The sequence below is a fragment of the Myotis daubentonii genome, chromosome 16, assembly GCF_963259705.1.
Source record: "Myotis daubentonii chromosome 16, mMyoDau2.1, whole genome shotgun sequence".
Taxonomy (NCBI): domain Eukaryota; kingdom Metazoa; phylum Chordata; class Mammalia; order Chiroptera; family Vespertilionidae; genus Myotis; species Myotis daubentonii.
Window position 1 is genome coordinate 25063643 of NC_081855.1, and position 23914 is coordinate 25087556.

Below are 23914 nucleotides of genomic sequence, written 5' to 3' on the forward strand. Positions count from 1 at the left end.
GATACTAAGTTGTACTGGATTTCTCAGGCAAAGTCCTTTCTCTGGCAAGTCACCTGGCTGGCCAGGGATATCCTTACCCTTGCCTCCCTGGTTGTTCCCACCCACCTTGCCGTCAAAGTCACTTCTTTCATTGAGTGATGGAGTTTCTTTACCCATTTCTACCACCTGTGAGAACCATTCCATGGAGAATTTCCTCCTGGAAGTCAGATAAATATTACACTCTTTCTCTTCCTGCTTCCCTTCGGAATTGGAGGGGGTGGGGAGCAGAGACAGGAAGATATAGACAGCTAAGGAAAGTGAATCCTGACAGCCCTTAACTGATGGTGCCATGCCGAGCACTGTATCACCTCCTTGCCTTCTACGGGAAGAAAATCCTAGGAGCTGAGGATGGGTTATGAGGATATGAATGGAAGGACTTGTTTATGGAGGAAAAGGTATCCAGGATGGAACTTGCTTTCAGATACAAGAGTATTCATGTACGAAAGCCTCTTCAGAGGGAACGACTCTGTTACACAGTCACCCAGAGGGCTCACACACACACCCTGTTAGCCCTCCTACAAGCCTTCAGTTATAGGGCACCACACAAAGGACAGGTACACTTGATATTCATTCAAGCACACACACACTCAGAGACTACAGATGTATGCACATGCCTGGAGGGGCTCTCAGCAACATGGACACAAACACATGAAAGATGCACACACAAAGGATCCGGCCCTGGCTGGGTAGCTCAGTTGGTTAGAACGTGGTACCCATATGCCAAGGATATGGTTCCATCATTGGTCAGAGGGGAGTCAACCAATGAGTGCATGAATGAGTGGGACAACAAATCGATGTTTTTCTCCCTCCCTCTCCTTCTAAAAGGAGGGCGGCCCTAGCAGGCTAGGCTCACGGACTGAAGAGTCCTGGGTTGGATTCCAGACAAGGACACATTCCTTGGTTGCAGGCTCCATCCCTGTCCCTGGTGGGGGTGTTTGGGGGAGGCAACCAATTGATGTGTCTCTGTCACATCTATGTTTCTCTCTGTCTCTCCCCTCCCTTCCACTCTCTAAAAAAGTCAATGGAAAAACAAAAGAGAAAAATTAACATAAGTAAATAAATAAATGGAAGTGGAAGGGAAACCTGAAGGGTGACCCCAGAGCCCATGGGTACATTATATACCCAAAAAATCACTCACACACGGTATGTGGGTGCATGTACAGACCTAGAGGGCACCCTCAGCGTGCCGGTGCGCGCGCGCGCGCGCACACACACACACACACACACACACACACACACGCATCTAGAACGAGTTCACGCGAGCACACCTAGAGGGCGCTCCCAGGGCCCAAATGTACACACGCACCTTGGTGTTCATACACACACACATAGGAGGACACAGACGCGTGCCTAGGGGGCGCTCGCAGGGCCCACGCACGCGCACACACCCCTGCACTGCCTGCAGCCGCCAGTCTTCCCCTCCACCTCCGCCTTCCGGAGATCCTCGCGGCGCCCTTCCAAGCCAGTGCGGGCTCGATCGGCAGCTGCCAGGCGGCGATCCAGGGCGGCACGGGCCTGGGCGGGAGCCCGAAGGCGCGGCCGGCATGGAGGCGCTGCTGCTGGGCGCGGGATTGCTGCTGGGCGCCTACGTGCTCGTCTACTACAACCTGGTGAAGGCCCCGCCGTGCGGCGGCATCGTGAGCCTGCGGGGCCGCACCGCAGTGGTAACGGGTGAGTGCGGGCCGGCGGGTGGCGAGGGGCCGGGGCGGCAGGGGCGATGCCCGCCCGGCTCAGCTGGGCTCCCGCCCGCCCTCCGCAGGCGCCAACAGCGGCATCGGGAAGATGACGGCCCTGGAGCTGGCGCGCCGAGGAGCTCGTGTGGTGCTGGCCTGCCGGAGCCGGGAGCGCGGCGAGGCGGCAGCCTTTGACCTCCGCCAGGTGAGGGAAGGCCGGGGTGGGTGGGACGGCGCACAGAGGACCGAGACTTCGGGAGACCGTGGGCTGAGCAGAGTGGCCCCGGGGGATCCAGTCCAGAGAGGAGAGGTCGGCTCAGTTCTTTAAGTGCCGAAGAAGAGGGAGCGCACAGGTGCCTAGTCCCACAGGGAAGGAAGGGGCATAGACCCAAGCTGGGGAGGGGACTTGCAGAAGTAATTGCTGCTTGAAGACGTTTAAGGACTAGTAGAAGTTACATTAATGAAAAACAGCAGGGAAGGGAACAGCATATGCAAAGGCCCTGAGGCAAGAAAACGGGTCTAATTTAAGAAGCTGGGGGAGGGCGGGGGATGAGGCTGGAGCATGGGGAAGTACGAAGAAAGAAGCAAAATGAAGGGGTCAGGGCCAGGTGTAGGAGGCCCTTATAGACCTTAAAGGAGGGCTCAGATTTTATAGGATGGGCAGTAGAGATCCAACGAAGGGCCCTCCGCAGGCACTGGACTGTCAGATTAGCCTTTTGGAACCAACCTTTGGTGGCAGTGTGATGCCTGGACTGGAGGGGGCTAGAGGTTTGAAAGGAGACCAATAGGAAGTCTAGTGTAGATCTTAGGGTAAGGTAGAGGGGACAATAATAATAATACAGTAATAGCAAGTACCTACATAGTGCTGTGTGCCAGGGACGATTCCAAGTATTTTACATATATTAACTCATTTAATCCTCACAACTCTGATATAAGCACTATTATCCTTCCCATTTCACAGTGAGAGAACTGAGACACAGAGATTATCTTGCCCAAGGTCACCCTTTAGTAAAAAGCATAGTCAAGATTTACATCCTGCCCTGGCCAGTTGCTCAGTGGTTAGATCGTCGGCCCATGGTTTCAATTCCCTGTCAAGGGTATGTGCCTCCGTTGCAGGTTCAAACCTGGTGGGGGCGAGCAGGAGGCAGTGAATCGATGTGTCTCTCTTGCATCAAGGTTTCTCTCTCTCTCCCTCACCCCTCCCTTCCACTCTCTCTAAAAATCAATGGAAAAAAATATTCTCACCTCTTGGGTAAGGATTAAAAAAAAATTACATCCAGAGTCTACACTCATTCATATCACTCTAATGCATAGGGGTAGATCTTAATAATAGTAGGAGGTTGACTCTCAGAATTTGGTGTCTGGGGATAGGGGAGAGGAGAGAGGCATCTGGTCACAAGCCCAGCCCTTGCCGCTCCACAGGAGAGCGGGAACAATGAAGTCATCTTCATGGCCTTGGACTTGGCCAGTCTGGCCTCAGTGCGGGCCTTTGCTACTGCCTTCCTGAGGTCTGAGCCACGGCTGGACATCCTCATCCACAATGCTGGTGAGAGGCAGCAGGCCCTAGGGGTGCGGGGGGCGGGAGGGGGGGGCTGAAGGGGGGTTGTTGGAGGGGCAGCCATCCCTTCCCAGCCAGGCATTGCTGGGGGTCAGTGGATATGTGGGAAGGATGTCCCCTGCCACCATCTCACAGATGGGGCCACCGAGGCCTATGGGGATCGCTCCAGAGCCACTGCTCACGCCTAGTCCCTGCCCCAGGGATCAGTTCCTGCGGACAGACCCGTGAGCCCTTTAACCTGCTGCTGCGAGTAAACCACATCGGCCCCTTCCTGCTGACACACCTGCTGCTGCCCCGGCTGAAGACATGCGCCCCTAGCCGCGTGGTGGTGGTAGCCTCGGCCGCCCACCGCAGAGGGCGCCTTGACTTCACACGCCTGGACCGCCCGGTGGTGGGCTGGCAGCAGGAGCTGCGAGCATATGCCGACAGTAAGCTGGCCAATGTATTGTTTGCCAGGGAGCTCGCCACACAGCTTGAGGGCACTGGCGTCACCTGCTATGCAGCTCACCCAGGTGAGGCCTGGCTCTTGGGCTGTTTTACTTTGATTCCCTCTCCCCATCCCTGCCCCATCCGTGCTCCCCCAGCCTCTCATTGAGCTACAGGATCTCAGAGCAGGAAGGAAGCATGTTCCAAGGGGGAACCTGTTCTTTGCTGATCTTGAAACCAGGCTTTTTTTTGTTGGGTTCTTGCTCTCCTACCACAAGGTTGGATGCTGACTACTGGATAGGGCAGTGATGGCGAACCTTTTGAGCTCGGCGTGTCAGCATTTTGAAAAACCCTAACTTAACTCTGGTGCCGTGTCACATATAGAAATTTTTTGATATTTGCAACCATAGTAAAACAAAGACTTATATTTATGATATTTATGTTATATATTTAAATGCCATTTAACAAAGAAAAATCAACCAAAAAAATGAGTTCGCGTGTCACCTCTGACACGCGTGTCATAGGTTTGCCATCACTGGGATAGGGTATGGCCATAAATAAGGCCCAGGTTCTCACCCCAAGGAGCCATCTCTATGACTGAACTGACTATAATATGATGATAATAGCAAATGATTATTCTTTCAAGAAGCAGTTACTGAGTACCTACTATGTGCCAGGCATTAATCTCAGTGCTGGGGCTATAGCAGTGAACCGAACAAAGTAAACTCTATCATTGTAGAGTTCAGGGGAAGGAGAAACCACTAATAAATAAATACAATGGCAGATGGTGATAAAGTGCGATGGAGAAAGATAAAACAGGTTAAGGGGAAAATGAAATGGCAGGGTGCTATTTTATCTATGGCAGTCAAGAAAGACATACCTGAAAAGGTAACATTTGAATAGAGGCCCAAAGGAGATGAGAGAATGAGCCGTGTGGCTTTCTGGGGAGAAGAGGGTAAAGAACAGAGCAAACAGCAAGTACAATGGCCCTGAGGCAGAAGTGCCTGCTGTGCTTGAGAAAGACCAGGGAGCCTGGTGTGGCTAGAACAGAGTGAGAAGGGGAAAGTGGCAAGCGATGTGGTACAGAGAGATGGGCTCGGCCATCTAGGGTCTGCAGGTCCCCTGTAAGCACTTTGGCTTTTACTCTGAATGAGTTAACTGGTGAATACGACCTACCCCTGCCTTTAGGGAGCAGGTTACTGGATAACAAAATCTGCCCTACCCGTATTACCATACTGCATTCTAGATAGTCATGGCCCGTGGCTAATTAGTAATTACAATCGTGACAATAATAATCACAACTAGTCATTATAACAGTGAAAGTAATAATCACAACTAATCTTTAGCAAGCCTTTATGACACTCCATATCTCTAGTGCGCCAAAGTGTGGCTGGTCTACCATAGGTGTTAATAAATGTTTGCTGGTTAAACAGAGGAAGATGGAGACAGAACTGTGCCTCACAGGGGGCACAGCATGAGCTAACTCTGGGAGATGGGGATGTACAAGAAGTTAGGATGGAAATGAGTGAGGTCACCTAGTAAGGGCGCTGAATGCCCGGGAAATACTACCCTGGTTTCCCTGGAACTGGAGCCTGTTCCCCACTCCCTTCTAGCCCTTTTCTCACAGCTCTGACCCTGGGCCCTCACCCACGGTACGCCCCACTCCTTCCTTTCTCCTGTTCACAGGGCCTGTGAACTCAGATCTGTTCCTGCGTCATGTTCCTGGATGGCTGCGCCCACTTTTGCACCCACTGGCTTGGCTGGTGCTCCGGACACCAGGAGGCGGGGCCCAGACGCCCCTGTACTGCGCTCTGCAGGAGGGCATTGAGCCCCTCCGCGGAAGATACTTCGCCAACTGCCACGTGGAGGAGGTGCCTCCGGCTGCCAGAGACGACCGGGCCGCTCACCGGCTGTGGGTGGCCAGCAAAAAGCTGGCAGGGCTTGGACTGGGAGAGGATGCTGAATCGGATGAAGACCCCCACCCTGAGGACTCAGGGACCCCATCTTCTCTGAGCAGCCCCCACCCTGAGGAGCCCACCGTTTCTGAACCCTATCCCAGCCCTCAGAGCCCACCAGACTTGTCTAAGGTCACACACCGAATTTGGGTTAAAGCTAAACCTGAGCCCCAAGCCTCTTAAACCCCCCCCCCCGCTGGGATGCTTGCTATGGCACTTGGTGGCCCTGGAAAACCTTAGTGTGTGCCGGTCCCTGGCCTGGCCTGGCCATGGAGGAGTTTGCAGTTTTTACCTCCATGGTTACTTTCTGGGGGCTTCAAGGTATGACCTGGACAGCTCTTTTCCTAGTGGAAGGAAATATAGGTGGTTATTTCTTCCTGAGAGTGACAGTAAGCCTAGTTTGAGAAGCTGTGTGTTGCGTGTAGTGTGCCAGACACTGCTTCTCAGGAATTTGAATGTCTTCTTTGTGAGGTCCCACCCTCAGTGATGCTGAGCAGCCCTGGATGCAGGCCAGGGAATCTGTCACTTGATGTACTGCCAATATCGGGAACTACTGCACTGGCGGCAACCACGTAGCTAGATAGTCAGATTATCCCCGTTTTACAGAAACAAGGCTAGGCAGCATAGGTAAGAGGACTCGCCCAAGGTCTCACCGCTAGGAAGAGTAGGGACTGAGATTTGAACCCGGGTCCGGCTGCAGGGCCAGCTGCTGTAAGGTGGATGCTGGAGAGGTGGGGCAGGGCGGCTGTTATCGGGGCGCCCCGTGGGAGCAGAGGGACGATCCGGGTGCTTTCGGGCTGGGCCCCGCCATCCCACCCCACGTGCAATAAAGCGCTGCCCACCCAGGCTGAGCGCCTCCCGGCCTCTCTCGCCGAGCCGGCCCCGCCCCCCGCCGCCCCACTTCCGGCGGGGCCGCGGCCGCGGAGGGGCGCTGGCGGGCGGGCGGGCGGCGCGATTGGCTGGGCGCGGCCCGCGGTGCGGCGGGAGCGAGTGCGGGCGGGCTGCCTGCTGCTGTCCGTCCCGGTCTCCGCGGCCCCCGGTGGCCTTCCGTGCCGGCGGCGCCATGGGCAATTGCCACACGGTGGGGCCCAACGAGGCGCTGGTGGTTTCAGGTGAGGGGGCAGCGAGAGGGGGGGCCCGGGCGCCCGGTCCGGACGTTGTTGGGGGCCGGGGGCGCTGTGCCTGGAAAGGTGGGTGAGGAGGGGTCTCGGGCTGGGGAGCGACGGGGAAGAGTCGGCCTGGGAAGGCCCCCGAGGGTGGAGGGCCCCCGCGGGGGGACGAGGTCGGGACCCCGAGAATCGGGCCTGAGTCCCCTGCGCCCCGGGCGGCACCCGAAACCTTCCCGGAGAATCCCCCACGCTCTCGTCTGCGGGGCTCGGCGCCCCCCAGGGCTCCTCCCCCGCAGCGTGTTGTTCCCATGTTTATTTCCTCCTTTCTCCGCCTCCCCTCTGGGCACGTCCTCCCTCCGTGGCCTTGGCGGGGGAATGGGGGGGGGGGGATCCCGAACTGAAGCTGTGGGGTTCCGGGAGGGAGAGGAACAGCGCCCGGGACCTGGGGTGGGTCGCGCAGCTCCGGAGAGCAGGTGCCTACGTGGGGAGCGGCCCTGGGGCACACCATTCCTCCGGGCGCTCGGAGGCCCGTTAATCCCCAGCAGGCTGGGGCTCGCTGGGGTTTCCTGGCACCGAGCTGGGTGCGGCCTCTACAGGTTGAGAAACCGGGTTCTGGTTTGTGCTGTCCCTGTTGCAAAATGCTGCAGGCGCCGGAATTTCTGTGCGCTTAGGTGGGGCTTGGGGACTCTGCAGTACTAGGGGAGGGGAGAGGTATCTTGTCTTAAGGCTGCCTTTTAAATGGTATATTTGGGTTTCTTGGAAGGCGGCTGAAGCCTTTCAAGGCACCAGCTTGTGCAGCAGCCCTGGATCGCAGGTGCCAGGGAGGGTCTGTGGTTCCAAACGGTTTGGAGGCCTCATGTCTTTCTTGCCCCCTCTCAATGCCGATTTTAAGCCTGTGCGCAGAGTTTTACAGCTGTCGACAGAAGGAGGTAGAAGCGGGTAGGCTAAGCCAGGTATTGTAACTGCCCACCTTTGGGAAAGATTGGTAAACCCATTGAAAACTTTTACCCCAGAACATGGCTACATGACTTCTGGCACAGTCTGGATCTCAAAATCAGTCTCTTCACTGGGATAGGAAATCCCCACTCTCCCTGGTCAGTGGAGGAGATAAGATACTTCACTTGCCTGTAGAGGTAGCCTATAGGAGACTCTTTTATTAGGAGGGAGATCCCCAGAGAACACTGAGGCCAAATATTTTGATTTCAGAGAGGAAGGGAGAGGAAGAGAGAGAGAGAGAAACATCAATGATGAGAGGGAATCACTGATGGGCTGGCTCCTGCACCTCTACTGGGGATGAGCCCTCAACCCCTGGCATGTGCCCTTGACTGGAATTGAACCCAGGACCCTTTGGTCTGCAGGCCGACACTCTATCCACTGAGCCAAAATAGCTAGGGCAACTGAAGGCCAAATTTGCACCTACTTCTGTAAGACCTGGACCAGTCTTCCAGCCCCCACTCCTAAAGAAGGCGTTTAGAACCCGAATCTGCATTATGTTTTTTTTCTTTTTAAATATGTTTTTATTGGTTTTTAGAAAGAGAGGAAAGGAGAGGGATAGAGAGAAACATCAATGAGAGAGAAACAGAAACTTCATATATCATTTGCCTCCTACACGTCCCCTACTGGAGATCGAGCTACAACATGAGTATGTGCCCTGACCGGGAGTCAGACTGGTGACCTCTTAGTTCATGGATCGATGCCCAACCACTGGTCCACACGAGCCGGACCTTTTTTTTTTTTTTTTTTTTTTTTTAAGAGAGAAAAATATCAACTTGTTGTTCCACCCATTTATGCACACACTGGTTGATTCTTGTATGTACCCTGACTGGGAACTGAACCCACAACCTTGGCTTACTGGGACAATCCTTTAACGAGGTGAGCTACTTTGTTTCTCTTGTGAGTTTCTTTCTGGAAGCCTGGTCTCTGAGCTCAGGAGACAAAAGCTCCAATCTTCTTTGGAGAGGGGTGAGAGGAGCCCCTGAGATAGGCTGCTTAGTACCTTCCAGTTGTCAGAAACGAGGTCCTCTTGCCAGAGGCCGCTGCAGTGCTAATTTGGAAGCTGTTTTAGGGGTGGGGAGAGGAGGCTGTGCTGAGAATTGAGGGTGCTGGAGCCAAGGAAGGGTGCGAGAGAAGAGGGAAAGATGACGCCTAGCATAATAGTACCTTGGGGTTTGAAGTGACCAAACTGAGATGCAGCTCTCTCTTGCACATGGACTCCCAGGAGAACAGAGTAACTACTCCCAGCCTGCCCCACCTGGTTACTTGGCCTGTATCTAAGTCCAGGAGCATCTCACTAAGCCCAGTTTCAGAAGAAGGATGCTGCTATAGCCCATGGCATCTTCTTCACCTGAGAAGTCTGGAGGTTCTTCTGGTTGTCTAACCTTCCTCCTCCATTCTATAATATAAAACCTTTTGCTCTTTTTCTATCTTGGGATTTTTAAAAGGGGAATCTAAATACCGTACATAATTCTCTCATCTCCATAATAGGTCAGAGTTTCTTAACCTGGGATTGTGGATAGAATGTAGAGGTCTGTACGTTTGGATGGGGAGAAAAGTGCACTTATATCTAGTGTCTCCTATGATTATGAATGTCGGCGACAGCCCATAATGGTATTAGCAGATATTTTCCTACTATACTGCATTTGTTGTAATACCTTAAAAATCATTTATGGCCCAGCTGGCATGGCTCAGTGGTTGAGTGTCGACCTTTGAACCAGGAGGTTGCGGTTTGGTTTCAGGTCAGGGCACATACCCAGATTTCTGGGCTGGATCCCCAGTGTGGGGCATGCAGGAGGCAGCCGATCAATGATTCTCTCATCATTGATGTTTCTCTTTTTCTTTTTCTTTTTTTTCATCATTGATGTTTCTATCTCTCCCTTTCTCTCTTATATCAATAAAAATATTTTTTAAATCATGTTCATCACTACTTTGAAATTAAGCCAATTATTAGATCTACCATAGACCTTATTTAATGTATTACACTATCACACATATTACTGTGTATTACATGTCCCACTACACCACATACTTGGTAGCTTTAATATTTTTATAACTTTTAATATGATTTGTTTCTTATGAATTTTATTTTATGCCTTTATGAACATTCCAGCATTGCTGGACTCCTAAGGATGTTTGTGGCTCAAAAAAAGGCTAAATCCCTCTTGTAGAGTATGGTTTTCTGGACTAATAGGAAGAAGGAAGTGGGAGAGGAAAGGATAGGAGGGAAGTGAGTTTTCCTGAGAGGGCCGAATGTGTCTGGGGAGGGGCTAAGAGTGGGGCGGAGGTTATCTAGGCGTGTTTTGTTATTCTTCAGCTCTGTGAAGGATAGACGAAGAAAAGCAAGTTGGCTTAGAAAAAGTGAGAGAAAATGAGGGAGAACTTTCAGGTCTCAAGACAGTGGGAATTAGGACAGGCAAGGAAGGGACGCCTAAGTGTTCTCTTTTGGGAATGGTGCTCAGGCTCCGTGTGACCGGGAAGCTGGGCCGAAGATGCCTTCCAGAAGAGGAGGCTGCTGGGGACGGGGTAGTCTGGCAACCCCAGCTTCCTGTTGTTGCTACCCCTGGGAACCTGGCCATGTGGCTCCTGGCCAAGGCCCAGCTTGAGCTGTGTGTGGCCGCCTGCTCCCAAGGTCAAAGACTGAGTTAAAGGTAAAGGGTGGCCATCCCCCTAACCGTCACCCCAGACCTCCCCCTAGCCCACCCCACCACAGGGAGAAGTGCCTGGAGCTGGCTGGAGGCAGCCAGGCCCCACCCCCCACCAGGCCAAGAAGAAGTGAAACAAGCTGTGATTTTTGACCTCCTTCCAATCTCACTGGATCCTGAGCTGGTTTAGGTTTCAGATTGACTGCTTGTCCTTAGAGGCCTCCCATACCCCACTCCCCAGGGCAGGGAAGCCTGCAATAGCTTCTATTGAACAGCAGCCCTTGTGAACAGGTATTTTCACCACAAAGAAACAGAGGCCTCAGACCTCCTCTTCCTACCACTGCTCACATGGGGGCCGATCTTCGCTCCCTGGACCTCTGGCCCAGCTGCTTGCCCACTGTGCACAGCAGCAGCCCCAGGAAACTGAGCTGGCCGTTTTGTGAGCAGTCTCCGCTGCCAGTCCATGACCTGCAGGCCCTCTGCACTCCCGGGGGCTCTGTTCCTTCACCTCCACTCGTCCAAAACGTCTCTCCAGGTTGAGCGTCTCTCCGTTGTGTCTGTTTTGGTTGCTTCACCGCTCACCCAAACCTGGACTGTAGAGCTACACCGATACGGTATTCAGTAGCCACAAGTGGCTACTTCAATTTAATTAATTAAATTAAAATTCATTTCCTCAGTCGGATCAGCCACATTTCAAATGCTCAGTAGCCACCTGTGGCGAGGGGCTGCCGTGGTTCACAGTGCAGCCACAGAACATTTCCACTTACACAGGAAGTTCTCTGGAACTTATCCCTCAACGCCAGCCACTGCAAGAGGCTCCGGCCCAATCTCCCTGACCCCAGCATCTTCCTCCTTGTGCAAAGTAGTGTTTCTAAAATGTAAATATAATTTTATATTTATAAAATTAAAAATAGGGTGTGTTTTTTAATTTATTGATTTTTGAGGGAGAGAGGGAGGGGAGAAAGAGAGGGAAACAGCAATTTGTTGTTCCACTTTTTTATGCATTCATTGGTTGATTCTTTTATGGGCCCTGACTGGGGATTGAACCCGCAACCTTGGCATATAGGGACTACGCTGTAACCAAATGAGCTACCTGGCCAGGGCTTGTTGCTCCCCAGTTTAAATCTCTGTGTGGTCCCTCATCTCTCTCTCTCTCTCTCTCTCTCTCTCTCTCTCACACACACACACACACACACACACACACATACACACACAGCTCCTTTGCCTGATACCTGAGACACTGTGATCTGCACTCCCCCATCACCAGCTTGTCCCTTGCTATGGGTCCTCATAGACACTTACTCAGCTACAGGAAACTATCCCTGACCCTTGACCTTGGGAGGCAACTACCCTAAGGCTTTCCTTAAAACCCCAGTTTGTGAACATGGAAATGATGGCATCCACTGACTTTTTCCCCCAAGTCATACTGCCTTTGTTTTGTGTTTTTAATAAACAATCACATTTTCTAATAAACAATCACATGTTTCCTGTACATTTCTTCTCACTACCAGTGAACTGCCCCTCCAGCTTTTACGCAGGTTTTCTTGAACTTGAATAGTTTTGGCATTTGCTGGCGCGTTCACAACAAGAATCTCGGGAGTTGATTGTTCTCGTTCTCTGTACAGTGAGCGTGCGGAACATGCCCACGGCGTGAATCTGGGCCCGGCCAGATCCACATCCTGTTTGGTTGATGCATAGTTCCCAGGAGAACTTGCTTTGTAGACCTTTTCCCTTTATCTTCACTCTTCCCATTGGTCCCATGAGTCGGCCTTTGTGTTGAGGTCTTGCCTTCTCTATCTGCTCCCACAAGAGGAACCAAGTCACTCTGAACCCCTGCGAATACAGGACAGCCTCACCGAGATGTGTCTGCCAGGCTTGAGCAAGGCTCCCACCTTAGCTCGAGTCTCCCTCCCTCCCAGCAATCTCCCCGTGTGTGAGGGGTGGGGGACTGCATTCCCTCCCTGTCTGCACCTGCCCTGATAATAGGTGAATTGCTTGGCATTACAATCATCTCCAAAAAAAAAAACGTAAGTCCCTCCTCCTGGTCTTATCTCCTTCAAGACAGGACTTACCACCTTCATTTCTGTATTCCTGGCAGAGAAAATACCCTACTTCTTTGCTAAATTAATGGCTGACTGAAAGATTGAAGCTTTTGCTGCTCACTCCTGCCCATGGACCTCTCCTAGTCTCTGAAAGCACATATGTTTTAATCTACTCATTGGATAGCCTCCTGTCTATGCAAACTGTCTATCTACCTAACTAGATTCCAAGACCCTTAAGGGCATGTCTCCCATTTGTATGTAACCTCAGCACCTGGCACTCAAAATGCGATTTAAGTGTCTGAGCAGGTAAAGGCCCAGGGTTGCTGTTGGAGGGATTGGGGATAGACAAACCCGAGAGCTGACTGACAGCAATGTTTTGCTTTGTTCTCCAGGGGGCTGTTGTGGTTCGGACTATAAACAGTATGTGTTTGGCGGCTGGGCCTGGGCCTGGTGGTGTATCTCTGACACTCAGAGGTAAGGACCTGGGGGCTCAGGGAAACTGGCATCCTGGTGGGCAAGGGAGAGAGGGTTTTCAGCTTTCCCGTCTCCCCGCAGATCAGCTAGAACATCTGCCACCTGCCACATTTCATTCTGGGGGTGGGAGCCTCCAGAGAAGCAGGCAGAATGGGTTGCACAGAGATGCTGGGTGTACTTTTTTCCATTGGAGGCCTTGCTTCTGGCCCAGAGTATTCAGGGTCCTGCCCAGGCAGAATCCAAATGCCCTGATTTTAGCTCAAAGTTATTTGTGAAGCCTTTATACACCCTGTTCAGAGTGGGTCTGGGGAGCGAGAGAAGGCTGAAGAGACCCCTAACATGCACCCTCACCTTTACAGGCCCTGAGAAATGCAGGCAAGGGCTAAATAGCAGAGAATACATGTCCAGTGTGAAGTGGCTCTCTGATAGCAGTGGGTTAGAGACAGGAGTGGAGATCTAAGGAATTAGTGCCAGGGTGGGCAAGCCAGGCCTGGACTTCCTAAATCAGTGTGGAAAGACTAGAGGAAGGGATAGTTCAGCTCCCCTGAGGGACTATCATAAGGCTATACCTTCTGGCTCCTCCAGAGCCCCTGGCAGGGCCAGATTCAACCTGGACCTTTCCTGCTACCCTCACTGCCCACCCAAGAGGAGATGAGGCATGCCAGCCACCTTTCCACCTTCACCCCCTCCGGGCTATGGGAGATCAGGGGAGGGACCCAGATCCTTCCAGGCCAGGACCCAGGCCAGAAGGACAGCAGGCCTGTGAAGGTATGGGCATTTGGGGGCCAGGGGGTGTCATCCTGAAGGGGAAGTGATGGAGATTCCAGTGGAAATCCCCTCCACCCCAGCCCCACCAGGCGACAGATTAGAAGTTCCATGGCTGCACTGAGCTGTCAGTGCCTGTGGTTCCAGGAAGTGTCAGCTAGGGTCCAGGGCTTGGGAAGCATGTCACAATTTTTTAACTTCCCTGATTGCCCAGTAACCCCTCCCACTTTCCCATCTCTCCCCTCACTTTGCTCTGCCTGAGTGGGATCCTGGGTCAGTGGTCGGCAAACTCATTAGTCAACAGAGCCAAATATCAACAGTACAACGATTGAAATTTCTTTTGAGAGCCAAATTTTTTAAACTTAAACTATATAGGTAGGTACATTGTTATTAACTTAATTAGGTACTCCTAAGGCTTAGGAAGAGCCACACTCAAGGGGCCAAAGAGCCGCATGTGGCTCGCGAGCCGCAGTTTGCCGACCATGGTGCTGGAGGACTTTTGGCCCAAGGCTGAAAGCGTCAGGGAGCAATCAATACTGGTCACAGCTTCCTCTCAGGAGGCTCATGGGCACTTCTGAGTAGGCCAGTTGCCCTGTCAGAAACCAGGGGTTGTCCTCTCCAGAGACACTGCCACCCCTTTCCATATGCCCTGCAGTCCTGGGACAGCAGTGTGTCCTGTCCAGGCACCTCAGTGTACAGCGAGGCCCAGAGAATTGCAGCTTGCCCAGAGATGGGTCCTGCATGGGCAGCCACTGCTAGGGCAGCAGCTCTGCAGCTCTTGGTCCACATTCTTGGTCCCCCACTCCCGCTTCTTGCTTCAGGGAGTAGAGGCCCGAGACGAGCCACGCTTCTCTGACAGCAGGTGTGGAAGTGAGGGGTGGAAGACCATGTACCTTGTCCTAGGAAACCAATCTCACACCCAGGCTCTGCATTCTCCCTCTGTCCCACCTGCTGGGCAGTCTGAGTCTGCAGCCCCTCTCCTTCTTGGGCCCTATTCTGGGGGCGCCTCTTTCCCCAACCCCTAGCCTGCTGGGGGACATCGCTACAAACCCAGGCCTTTATTTCCCTAGAGCCTGGATCCCCAGCCTCCTTTTTGAGGTACTTTCCACAGCTGTCCTACATGTCACCCACTCTCAGTGCCAGCTGTCTTCTCCAGGCTCTGTGAAGTCCCTTCTGCTGCACTTTCCTGCCACGTCCCATATTATCATGATATGGGCGGCTCTCTCCTTACCTGAGCGATTCCTCCACCTCTGGCATCTGAGCTGCAGCCTCCTGTCTTCCCTCCTTCCCTCCCTCCTTCCCTTCCTCCTTCCTTCCCATCCTGCTCTCTCCCTCTCTCCTCCTTCCCCAGAGAGAGCTTGGTGGTTTCCTGTCTGAGCCAGGTCAAGAGTTCTCTCCGGCCCCAGGGTGCTAGTGGTAGGAGCTTGAAAGAAGGCAGCCTTTGCACATCTGCATGGCCGGAGCCCCCAGGGGTGGCATGTGAGAGCTGAGGTGAGGGTTTCCCATCCCCCAAACTACTTGCTTCTGCTCCTTCAGCCTCAGTCTCTGTCCTCCCTTCCTCTGGTTCAAGGCAACCTTCCACGCTGTCCACAGGCTGGCCTCTGCCTAGACCACTTCCCTATACACATCCACGCACACACACTGCCCTGGGGAGGCCCAAGGAGCCCAAATAGGGGGGCCAAGCAGCGTAGAGGCGCCTGGTTCTCTTTACCGCGACTCTTCTCTGCCTGTGCCCAGCATTGGAAATTCCAACGTGACTTGCTCTGTCATCTCCCAGTTGTCCCTGTGAATATCCCGGCAGGAGCACACCTCCTCCCCCAGCCCTTCCTTGACACCTGCACCCCCAAATCAGAAAATCCAAATTTTTCTTTGGACTTTTCTGACCCTAAATTCCTTTTTTTTTTTTTAACCCTCACCTAAGGATATTTTTTCCATTGATTTTCAGACAGAGTGGAAGGGAGGAGGGGGTAGGGGGGGAGAGAGAGAGAGAGCGATTGGTTGATTGGTTCCCTCCTGCACACGCCCCAACTGGGGTGGAGATCAAACCCACAACTGAGGTGCATGCCTTTGACCAGGAATTGAACCCGAGACCCTTTGGTCCGAGGCTCGGTACTCCAGCCACTGAGCAACCAGCCAGGGTCCTAAATTGCCTTCTTGGTGATATGTAGCAGAGACCTTGAGCTTGTGTGCCCCAAGCAGGATTCGGTATTTCCTGTGGCTCGTTAAGGCCCAGAATGACCTCCCTCTCCCAGTTTCTGGAAACACAGGTTTGCCTGTGTTTGGAGTGTGGAGCTGAGGCTAAGTGTCCCTGATCATGCCAGAAATCTCCTGGGGAGCAGGCGGGGAGCAGCCCAGGTGCCCTGTGCACAGGCCTCCTGACCAGATCATAGGTCCAGGGCATCAACAGGCTCTTTTCCCAGCCAAGCAGCACCTCCTGGGAAGAGTATGGGGGCTAGAGAAGAGACCCAGAGGCGTCAGGCCAGCACGTGGGTGTCTCTGTCCCCCTACAGCCCTAGGCTGAGCTGGCAGTGGGGGGCTGGAGTATGGAGAGCAACCCTGCCCCCAGGCATCAGGCATCGGTGCTTATCTGGTAACCACTGTGTGTGTTTGCTGTGTCCCCTCCTACCCCTTTCCTGCCCCTACCTCTCCCTACCCCCGGCTGCTCCTCAGACTGTCTCTGGAGGTTATGACCATCCTGTGTCGCTGTGAGAATATTGAGACGTCGGAGGGGGTCCCGCTATTCGTAACAGGGGTTGCACAGGTAATAACCCACCTGCTTCCTCCTCTGTGTCTAACCTTCTCTCTTCCTGCCCTGTGGGGCCTGGCAGGCAGGAGCCAGGTGGACTCCCCTCCTGAGAGTGTGCCTCCCTCCTCCCTGTTCCCACCTCTGCTGGTCTGAGCACCAGGATAGATCCCTGTAGATCCCCTGTAGATCCCTCACCCACTGGGGCTGCTAGTGGGGAAAGAACAATGGATCTGGAAGCTCTGGCAGAGTTTGCCAGTTGGTGTCCGTGGATGCCAAGCCTAAATTGGGAGTGAGTTGAGGCAGGAGACACAGGCCCTCATGTGATAGAGCTGGGCTGTCTGGGTTGAGTGGGTTCAGTCCTATCTATAGCTGATGAAGTCCTGGTCCTCCAGGTACCACAGAGCCCCTTGCTAGCCTCTTCTCCAGGCTGACGCCCTAGTGTCAAGCCCTAGCCCCCTCCTTGCAAGGCCAGAAGATAGGTCTCATGGGGAGTTCTACTCACCCAGCCCCTTTGACCCCTTCAATCTTCTTGACAGGCCTGAGCAAAAAGAGCCTTGGCCGTTCCCTACCCCTAATGCTTTGTTGAGGGGCCTTTGAGCAGATCTCTTGTCACTGGACTTTGTTTTCCCATCTGTGAAATGGATGGGGAGAATCGTGTCCTCTCTGTGCCAGGTAGGGATATTGGAAAGGCAAGTAAAACAATATGAGGGCACTTGGGGATTTTTGGGAAAAGAGTGTAGAGAAACCCGAGCTTTATGATGAGTATGCTTTTACTCTGAAAAGCAAGTAACCTGGTGTCTCACTCTTCGTTGCCGCGTTGCCGTAGCTAATGGAATTCATTCCTAGACCAGGGCGTTCAGTAACCCCAGGTGCTCTCCTGTCATGCAGGTTCCCATTACAAGAAGAGACCTAAGCGTCATCTTACCCAGCCCCTTCCCTCTGCGTGATATTGCCCTTCAGCCTTTTCAGGCAAAAGCTGTACCGCTACTCCCGTCCTCCCCCATGCTGCCATCTCCAATTGGGAAGGCGACCGCCCATCGCACTTGCCCCTGTAGCCGTGGGAGGGCAGGCGTCAGCACAGAGGCCTGAGCTCAGAGCACTTCAGACAGGGCCCTGGCCGCCTGCACCTCCTGTCTAAAGCAGCCCCGCCTGCCTCCAAGCCCACTACTCTCCTTGAGATAACTGCAAATGCCTAGGTCCTTTTTAAACTGGTGATGTGGACCCGTGAGGCCTCAGATTGTCTGGGTAGAACAAGCCTTTCTAGCACTTTTTGGCCAGGAAGCTCTAGTGTGGCCCCATTCCCAACTTGACCACCTGGGCCCAACCCCAGGGGGTAAGCTTCACATCGTAGTCTGCTGGCAGGTGGAGAGACCAGGCAGGGCTTCCCTGGCAAGGGGCAGAGGCAGGATCCCGTCATCATGGCCCAGCAGTGGGCACACCCAGGCAGCCAGACCACCGAGCAGAGCTTGTAGGCAGCCTCCCGGGGCATCCTGGAGGGCTGAGCACACCCAGGGAACAGGCGAGGGCCCCTGGGGAAGGTTCAGATGGCACCCCTGAGCAACCTACCCAGCACAGCCTGGAGTACCAGCACTTTCTCGCTCTCCCGGGATATACACACACAGCTGCTCCTGGACTCTCCCCACCCTTCCACCAGCCCAGACCACCACAACCACTTCTCTGCTTCCTCTCCCGCTCTTTAAGCCAGGCCGATTTCAGCAGAGGCCGTATACACAGGGATAGCCACTCACACTCCCCCCGGAGGCACCTGCATCACCCTGCCCTGCCTTCCCACCCATCGCCTTCACACACTCTTCCAGCCACGACCCCGTGGGGACCCTCCCCACCCTTCTCTGCAGCAGGACCGCTGGCCAGTCCCAGCCGGAGCAGGGAGGTACTGGACTCTCCCCCCAAACCCCAGGCCCCGGGCCCCCAGACCCATGCCCCTGTTTTGCATTTCTTGGCAGGATTACCCTAGAGATTATGACGTTGCAGCCCCGCTGCGAGGACGTAGAGACGGCCGAGGGGGTAGCTTTAACTGTGACGGGTGTCGCCCAGGTATAGTAACTCAGCAGCCCTGCGCATGACCGTTGAGCTGCCTCATCCTGTCCTGGGATTTGGGGGGAGGAGAAGACAACAGCCAGGGGTATTCTCTCCAGCACCGCTACCCCTGCCCCCCCCCCTTCCAAAAGAGGGTCATCGCCACTGGAACGTGCTCTCTTGGCGCCTTGGCCACCCAGCAGAACTAACAGACACCCCTTTTCTCCTCAGCGGGCCTGCGAGGGACAGAACCAGTGCTGAGGGCTCCTGTCGCACTAACCCCGTTCTTTGCAGGTGTCGGAACTGCCAAGCCCCAGCATCCAGGCCCTTCCCTGTTCCCTGGGCAGGGGCTGGAGGTGTGGGGACCAGAGGATGAGGTCATGTCAGGCCGGCTCTGGAGTCGGAGACATATTCCCAGCTTGGTGCCTGGGCGAGGGGCTTCCTGTCCTCGTCCACCTCTCAGCTTCAGAGAGCAGGGAGATTCGGCAGTGTTGTAGGCCTCTGGTGAGGGGGTTGTTGGCTTAGTGTCTCAGGAAGGTCTGGGTGGCACCCCTGGAACCACCCCCTGCCCCGTCTAGGCTCTCTTTCCTAGTGTGTGTGTTTCTGTCCCTATTGTTCATTGTCCTTTTTGCATTCTCTGCCCCTCAGTCTTCAGGTCTCCCACCTGTGGGGAGCCTGCAAGGGAGGAATTGGCTAATGAGGGACAAGCATGTGGACTGGAAGGGTGAGGGGACAAGCCCCACATGCCCAGGAGAGAGGCCACATCAGGGCCTGGGCTGCCAGGAAGGATGAAATTCCTCAGTGTGAGAATTCTCGTGTGCTCTCCCCACTAGAGGCCCCAGACAGACCACTCCCGCCCCCAGACCAGGTCTGAAAAAGGAGGGGAGGGACATAGCCACCATCCTCCACACTGGGTCTGGGGCCTCCATCTGCTCCCTTCATCCTGGCTCAGGCGCCTTTGTGCCCACTGGCAGGTGAAGATCATGACGGAGAAGGAGCTTCTGGCCGTGGCCTGCGAGCAGTTCCTGGGCAAGAATGTGCAGGACATCAAGAATGTCGTCCTGCAGACCCTGGAGGGGCACCTGCGCTCCATCCTCGGTGAGACCCTGCCCAGCCCAGGGGCCCCTCTGCTGCCCTGGAGGAGCATCACAGGGCCCCAAACCAGGGCCCGGAGGAGTGCAGGCGGGGGGGAGGTGTCTGTCAGAGCACCGAGGTTTCTAGATGAAAAGCTGAAACGTTTTCCTCAAGTATTTCCTTTCAGAACTTCAGGTGACTTGAGTGAAGGGAGGGCACTGGGGAGGGGAGGGGGTGCCAGTCTGATCAGGCACCCAGTGCTGCTTAGAACACTATTCTTCATCCAGCCTGCGCTCTGCAGAAGGCAGCTTGGCACTAAACACTGTTGAGAAGAAACCGGGAAGACCCAGCTCAGACTGCACAGCCCTGCATAGACTCAGACCTCTGCTTGCATGCCTCCTCCCTTCCCTAGCCGGCTCGGTCCCTGGGGAGCCAGCCCATGATCCTTCTGCCCCCAGGGACCCTGACCGTGGAGCAGATTTATCAGGACCGGGACCAGTTTGCCAAGCTGGTGCGGGAGGTGGCAGCCCCTGACGTCGGCCGCATGGGCATCGAGATCCTCAGCTTTACCATCAAGGTGCGATGGATGGGAAGACTGCAGTCCCCTACAACCATCTGGGAGTGGGGGGCTTGGCAGGAGGGGACCTTTGTGCTTATAACTGTTCCTAGGGAGCCTTGGCCAGGTGGCCTCGTCATTAGAGCGTCGTCCCAATACGCCAAGGTCACGGGCTTGATCTCCTCTCAGGGCACATACAAGAAGCAGCCAGTGAATGCATAAATAAGTGGCACAACAAATCAACATTTCTCTCTCAAATTAATAAAAAATGTTTAAAAACTGTTCTAGGGGTGACTCCCTCTTCCTTCCCTCCCCAGGATGTGTATGACAAAGTGGACTATCTGAGCTCCCTGGGCAAGACGCAGACGGCGGTGGTACAGAGGGATGCTGACATCGGGGTGGCCGAGGCCGAGCGGGATGCAGGCATCCGGGTATGTGGCCTTTCCTTCCCGCCCCCAGGGACCGGGAACTCAGGGGTGGTGGGACCATGGTTTCTCAGGGGCCCCTCAGCACCTACCCCTCCTGATCCCAGGAAGCCGAGTGCAAGAGGGAGATGCTGGACATGAAGTTCATGGCAGACACCAAAATCGCCGACTCCAAGCGAGCCTTCGAGCTGCAGAAGTCGGCCTTCAGTGAGGAAGTCAATATCAAGGTGAGGAGCCAGAGGGCACCTGAGTTGGGGCTTAGGACTCAAGACTTGGCCGCTAGCCTCTGACATGCTAACCACACTCCGCCACAGACAGCTGAGGCCCAGCTGGCCTATGAGCTGCAAGGGGCCCACGAGCAGCAGAAGATTCGGCAGGAAGAGATCGAGATCGAGGTTGTGCAGCGTAAGAAGCAGATTGCAGTGGAGACACAGGAGATCCTGCGCACGGAGAAGGAGCTGATTGCCACCGTGCGCCGCCCCGCGGAGGCCGAGGCACACCGCATGCAGCAGATCGCCGAGGGCGAAAAGTGAGTGCTGCTGGGCGGCGGGGGCTGGGCTGCGTCAGGCTCCTCTGCCAGGCACGCACTCCTCCACTCTCCTGACCACAGCTTAGAAGCCAGTGCTCCTCCGTCCTGTTTACTCACTGAAGAACGTGGCATTATTGTTAGAACTGAATTAGATAAAAGAGGTTTGAGGGCCTGCAATGGTGCTTGACACAGCATCCTGGTTAATCTCCTGTTTGCATCTGGAAGCCCATACCTCTCCCTGGCCAGAGCCAGAATGCCAGGGCACCCCCTTCACGGGTCCCCCACCCTGACACCACCTGCCAGAGCAGAGGGCCGGAGGGTTTGCTGGCCCCCAGACAAGGCTTGAGGACCCCTGGTACATCCCACTGATCCTGCCGCTCCTGGACTCCCTCAGGGTGAAGCAGGTCCTCTTGGCTGAGGCAGAGGCTGAGAAGATCCGAAAAATCGGTGAGGCGGAGGCAGCAGTCATCGAGGCGATGGGCAAGGCAGAGGCTGAGCGGATGAGGCTCAAGGCTGAGGCCTACCAGAAATATGGGGACTCAGCCAAGATGGCCATGGTGCTGGAAGCCCTGCCCCAGGTGAGGCTCCCACCGAGGCTGGGACTAGCTGGGCAAGTGCAGGGATTTCTCTGGGCCTTGTCAGGAACACTGACAGGCTGGCTAGAAGGGTTAAATGGGGGAGTATTCAGCAGGAGGAGGAACCCTACAACAGGCATCCAGACTATGGCTTTCAAATAAGGGCCACCCAGGCTGTGTGGGGGTTTAGGTGAGATGGGGACGGGAGAGATGCTGGGCAGGGCGAATGGATGGAGACAGAACCAACCAACCAAGCTCTCCTCCCTCCCAACCTCCTAGATTGCTGCCAAAGTCGCAGCCCCATTGACCAAAGTCGATGAGATTGTGGTCCTCACCGGGGACAACAATAAGGTGACATCAGAAGTGAACCGACTGCTGGCCGAGCTGCCTGCCTCCGTGCATGCCCTCACAGGCGTGGACCTATCCAAGGTGTGTACTTGGCTCGCTGTGATGAGGTTGCCTGGGTAGCTATTGGGCTGACCCATGTGGTCAGTTGTGGGCCCCAGAGCCATGGCCTCATGGCATCTCCCATCCTTACAGATACCCCTGATCCAGAAGGCCACGGGTGTACAGGTGTGAGGCTCCCGAAGAACCCACACCCTTCAGCAGCTGCCCGCTCCTCCCTCCAGCACCTGTTTCAATACTGCAGGAACAACGGGAATGTTACTGACTCTGGTGCCTTATTTGTAGGGACCAGAAGTGCTGCGTGTTCAGGCCTTCTCTGGCTGTCTTCCCTTCTCCTGTCTGTCTCCTTCCCCTTCTCCTTTACCCCACACCCTCACACTCACTGCCATATTCATCTGGTGTGTCTCTTCCACCCTCATCTTCCTGTACATATGCCTCTTCCTTCGTCTGTTTGTCTTTTTCTCTCCCTCTTTCCTCCCACCCATCCTTTACACACATCATGTAATTTAAGCTGAAGATGTTTATTATAATCACTGTCTGTCTGTAAGGGGTGGCCCTGCTGCTCTTCAGAATCCTGGTGCCTTGAAGTTCTCTGTGCATCCTCCCTGTGGCCTTGTCCAGACCTCAGCATGGGTGCAGGGGGTCTGGGTAGAATGGCCACCTGCCCCTCTCCTGGCCTGGTTTTCTAGCCCTAAACCCTCCCCTGGGAAACCCCAGCCTCACTCACTCTAGCCCCTCTAGGCTAGGTAGCAGTGGCCTACAGACCCAGGCCACTGCCCTTCTCTTCACACCTCCCCAACCCCAGGTCTGCTCCATACCTTACCTTTCTACCCACCCCAGGGGCACAGAAGCAAGGCCTCCTGTCTATAACAGCTCTCTCAGTTGACTACTGCCTTAGGAGGCCCCTGCTTGTGCTCAGGGAAGTCCCCCTCATGGACATGTCTCTGCTGGAGTGAGGCTTGGTCCCAGCTCTGCTGAGTCTTTCTGGGATCAGGGTCTAGCCCTGTTGGGGACTAGAAAGTCTGTAGACCCTCTTCCTGCTAGGGCTGCTCTGTTCTGGGTATGAGGCCAGGCCCTTCCAGTGGGCAAGGCTGTGCCAACCCTGTACAGAATCGAGTGCTGTAGACTGGCCAGACTTCATACTCCTTGTGCCATCTTTCTTCCTGGCCAGTGATAGGGTCCCAGCCATGGGAACAGCCCAGCCCTCTGTCTCCTTGCTCTCGTGGAGGCAGAGAAGCCCACAGGCCAAGCACCCAGGGGTGCTGTGTATGTCCTGTGGTCCCAGTCCCCCACCCCTGGCATGGGCCCTGCCCCAGCCTGTGTAGCTGTTCCTGCATGTGGATGCTGCATGTTTGGTCTGGGGCTTGGATGCTGCACTGCCCCACTGCCTGTCCCTTCTGGTAAAATAAAGATCTGTTATGCCAGTGCCCTATAGTGTATCTTCTGTGACTGGGAACCAAGCACTAACAGATAGCCCTCCCATATACACCTTCAGCCTGAAGGCTGTAGTTGGTCTGTCTTTCCCGCCCCAGCCACTTGAGGGCATCAGCACACTTGCCGTGTCTCCAGTAGTGTCCTGAGACAGGGCAGCCATTGGCCCAGCTGCTGAGGCTAGACCTGAGCTCTGGGAGACCTGGCTCTGCTCCATTTCGGGCAGAAGAATAAGGGGCTCTCAGGTCCACTGTATCTCTCTGGCCATCCTGAGCCCCACTCAGTAATGGAGTCCACGTCTCAGGCTTAAGCGTGAACTCTGGAGTTAGGCTGCTTCCGTTTAAATTTTAGCTCAGTTGTTTATGACCTATGTCCTCTTGGACAAGTAACTTCATCTTTCTGGGCTTCAATGTTTACTCATTTTACAAATTTATCTAACGCTTGCTGTGTTCCAGAT

The 23914-nt window shown here is 54.5% G+C and overlaps 2 protein-coding genes across 11 annotated transcripts; both read left to right on the forward strand.

The window, feature by feature from the left end:
- Positions 1–1396: 1396 nt before the first annotated feature.
- Positions 1397–6034, forward strand: DHRS13 (dehydrogenase/reductase 13). Its single transcript, XM_059669341.1, has 5 exons — positions 1397–1710; positions 1799–1917; positions 3135–3258; positions 3471–3782; positions 5383–6034. The coding sequence occupies exons 1-5, from the start codon at positions 1584–1586 to the stop codon at positions 5832–5834; spliced, it is 1134 nt and encodes a 377-aa protein (XP_059525324.1). The 5' UTR covers positions 1397–1583; the 3' UTR covers positions 5835–6034.
- Positions 6035–6589: 555 nt separating this feature from the next.
- On the forward strand, positions 6590–23450 carry FLOT2 (flotillin 2). 10 transcript variants are annotated; one of them, XM_059669335.1, is made up of 13 exons: positions 6626–6763; positions 8514–8632; positions 12833–12914; positions 16350–16440; positions 18390–18480; positions 19437–19560; positions 19995–20113; positions 20410–20523; positions 20625–20744; positions 20832–21046; positions 21441–21624; positions 21901–22050; positions 22162–23450. In XM_059669335.1, the coding sequence occupies exons 5-13, from the start codon at positions 18406–18408 to the stop codon at positions 22198–22200; spliced, it is 1140 nt and encodes a 379-aa protein (XP_059525318.1). In that variant the 5' UTR covers positions 6626–6763; positions 8514–8632; positions 12833–12914; positions 16350–16440; positions 18390–18405; the 3' UTR covers positions 22201–23450. The 10 variants fall into 10 exon arrangements, with proteins under 10 accessions (XP_059525315.1, XP_059525314.1, XP_059525317.1 ...); XM_059669337.1 differs by lacking the exon at positions 16350–16440 and adding an exon at positions 18694–18756 and having other exon boundaries at positions 6627–6763; XM_059669336.1 differs by lacking the exon at positions 18390–18480.
- Positions 23451–23914: the final 464 nt, after the last annotated feature.

Excerpts from the sequence above, each read along its gene's own strand:
- DHRS13 (XM_059669341.1), top strand. The coding sequence starts at position 1,584 with ATGGAGGCGCTGCTGCTGGGCGCGGGATTGCTGCTGGGCGCCTACGTG. Across the intron at positions 1,918-3,134 it reads CAGCCTTTGACCTCCGCCAG|GAGAGCGGGAACAATGAAGT; the intron begins GTGAGGGAAGGC and ends GCCGCTCCACAG. Across the intron at positions 3,259-3,470 it reads CATCCTCATCCACAATGCTG|GGATCAGTTCCTGCGGACAG; the intron begins GTGAGAGGCAGC and ends TCCCTGCCCCAG.
- FLOT2 (XM_059669332.1), top strand. The coding sequence starts at position 6,715 with ATGGGCAATTGCCACACGGTGGGGCCCAACGAGGCGCTGGTGGTTTCA. Across the intron at positions 6,764-12,832 it reads CGAGGCGCTGGTGGTTTCAG|GGGGCTGTTGTGGTTCGGAC; the intron begins GTGAGGGGGCAG and ends TTTGTTCTCCAG. Across the intron at positions 12,915-16,349 it reads TGTATCTCTGACACTCAGAG|ACTGTCTCTGGAGGTTATGA; the intron begins GTAAGGACCTGG and ends GCTGCTCCTCAG.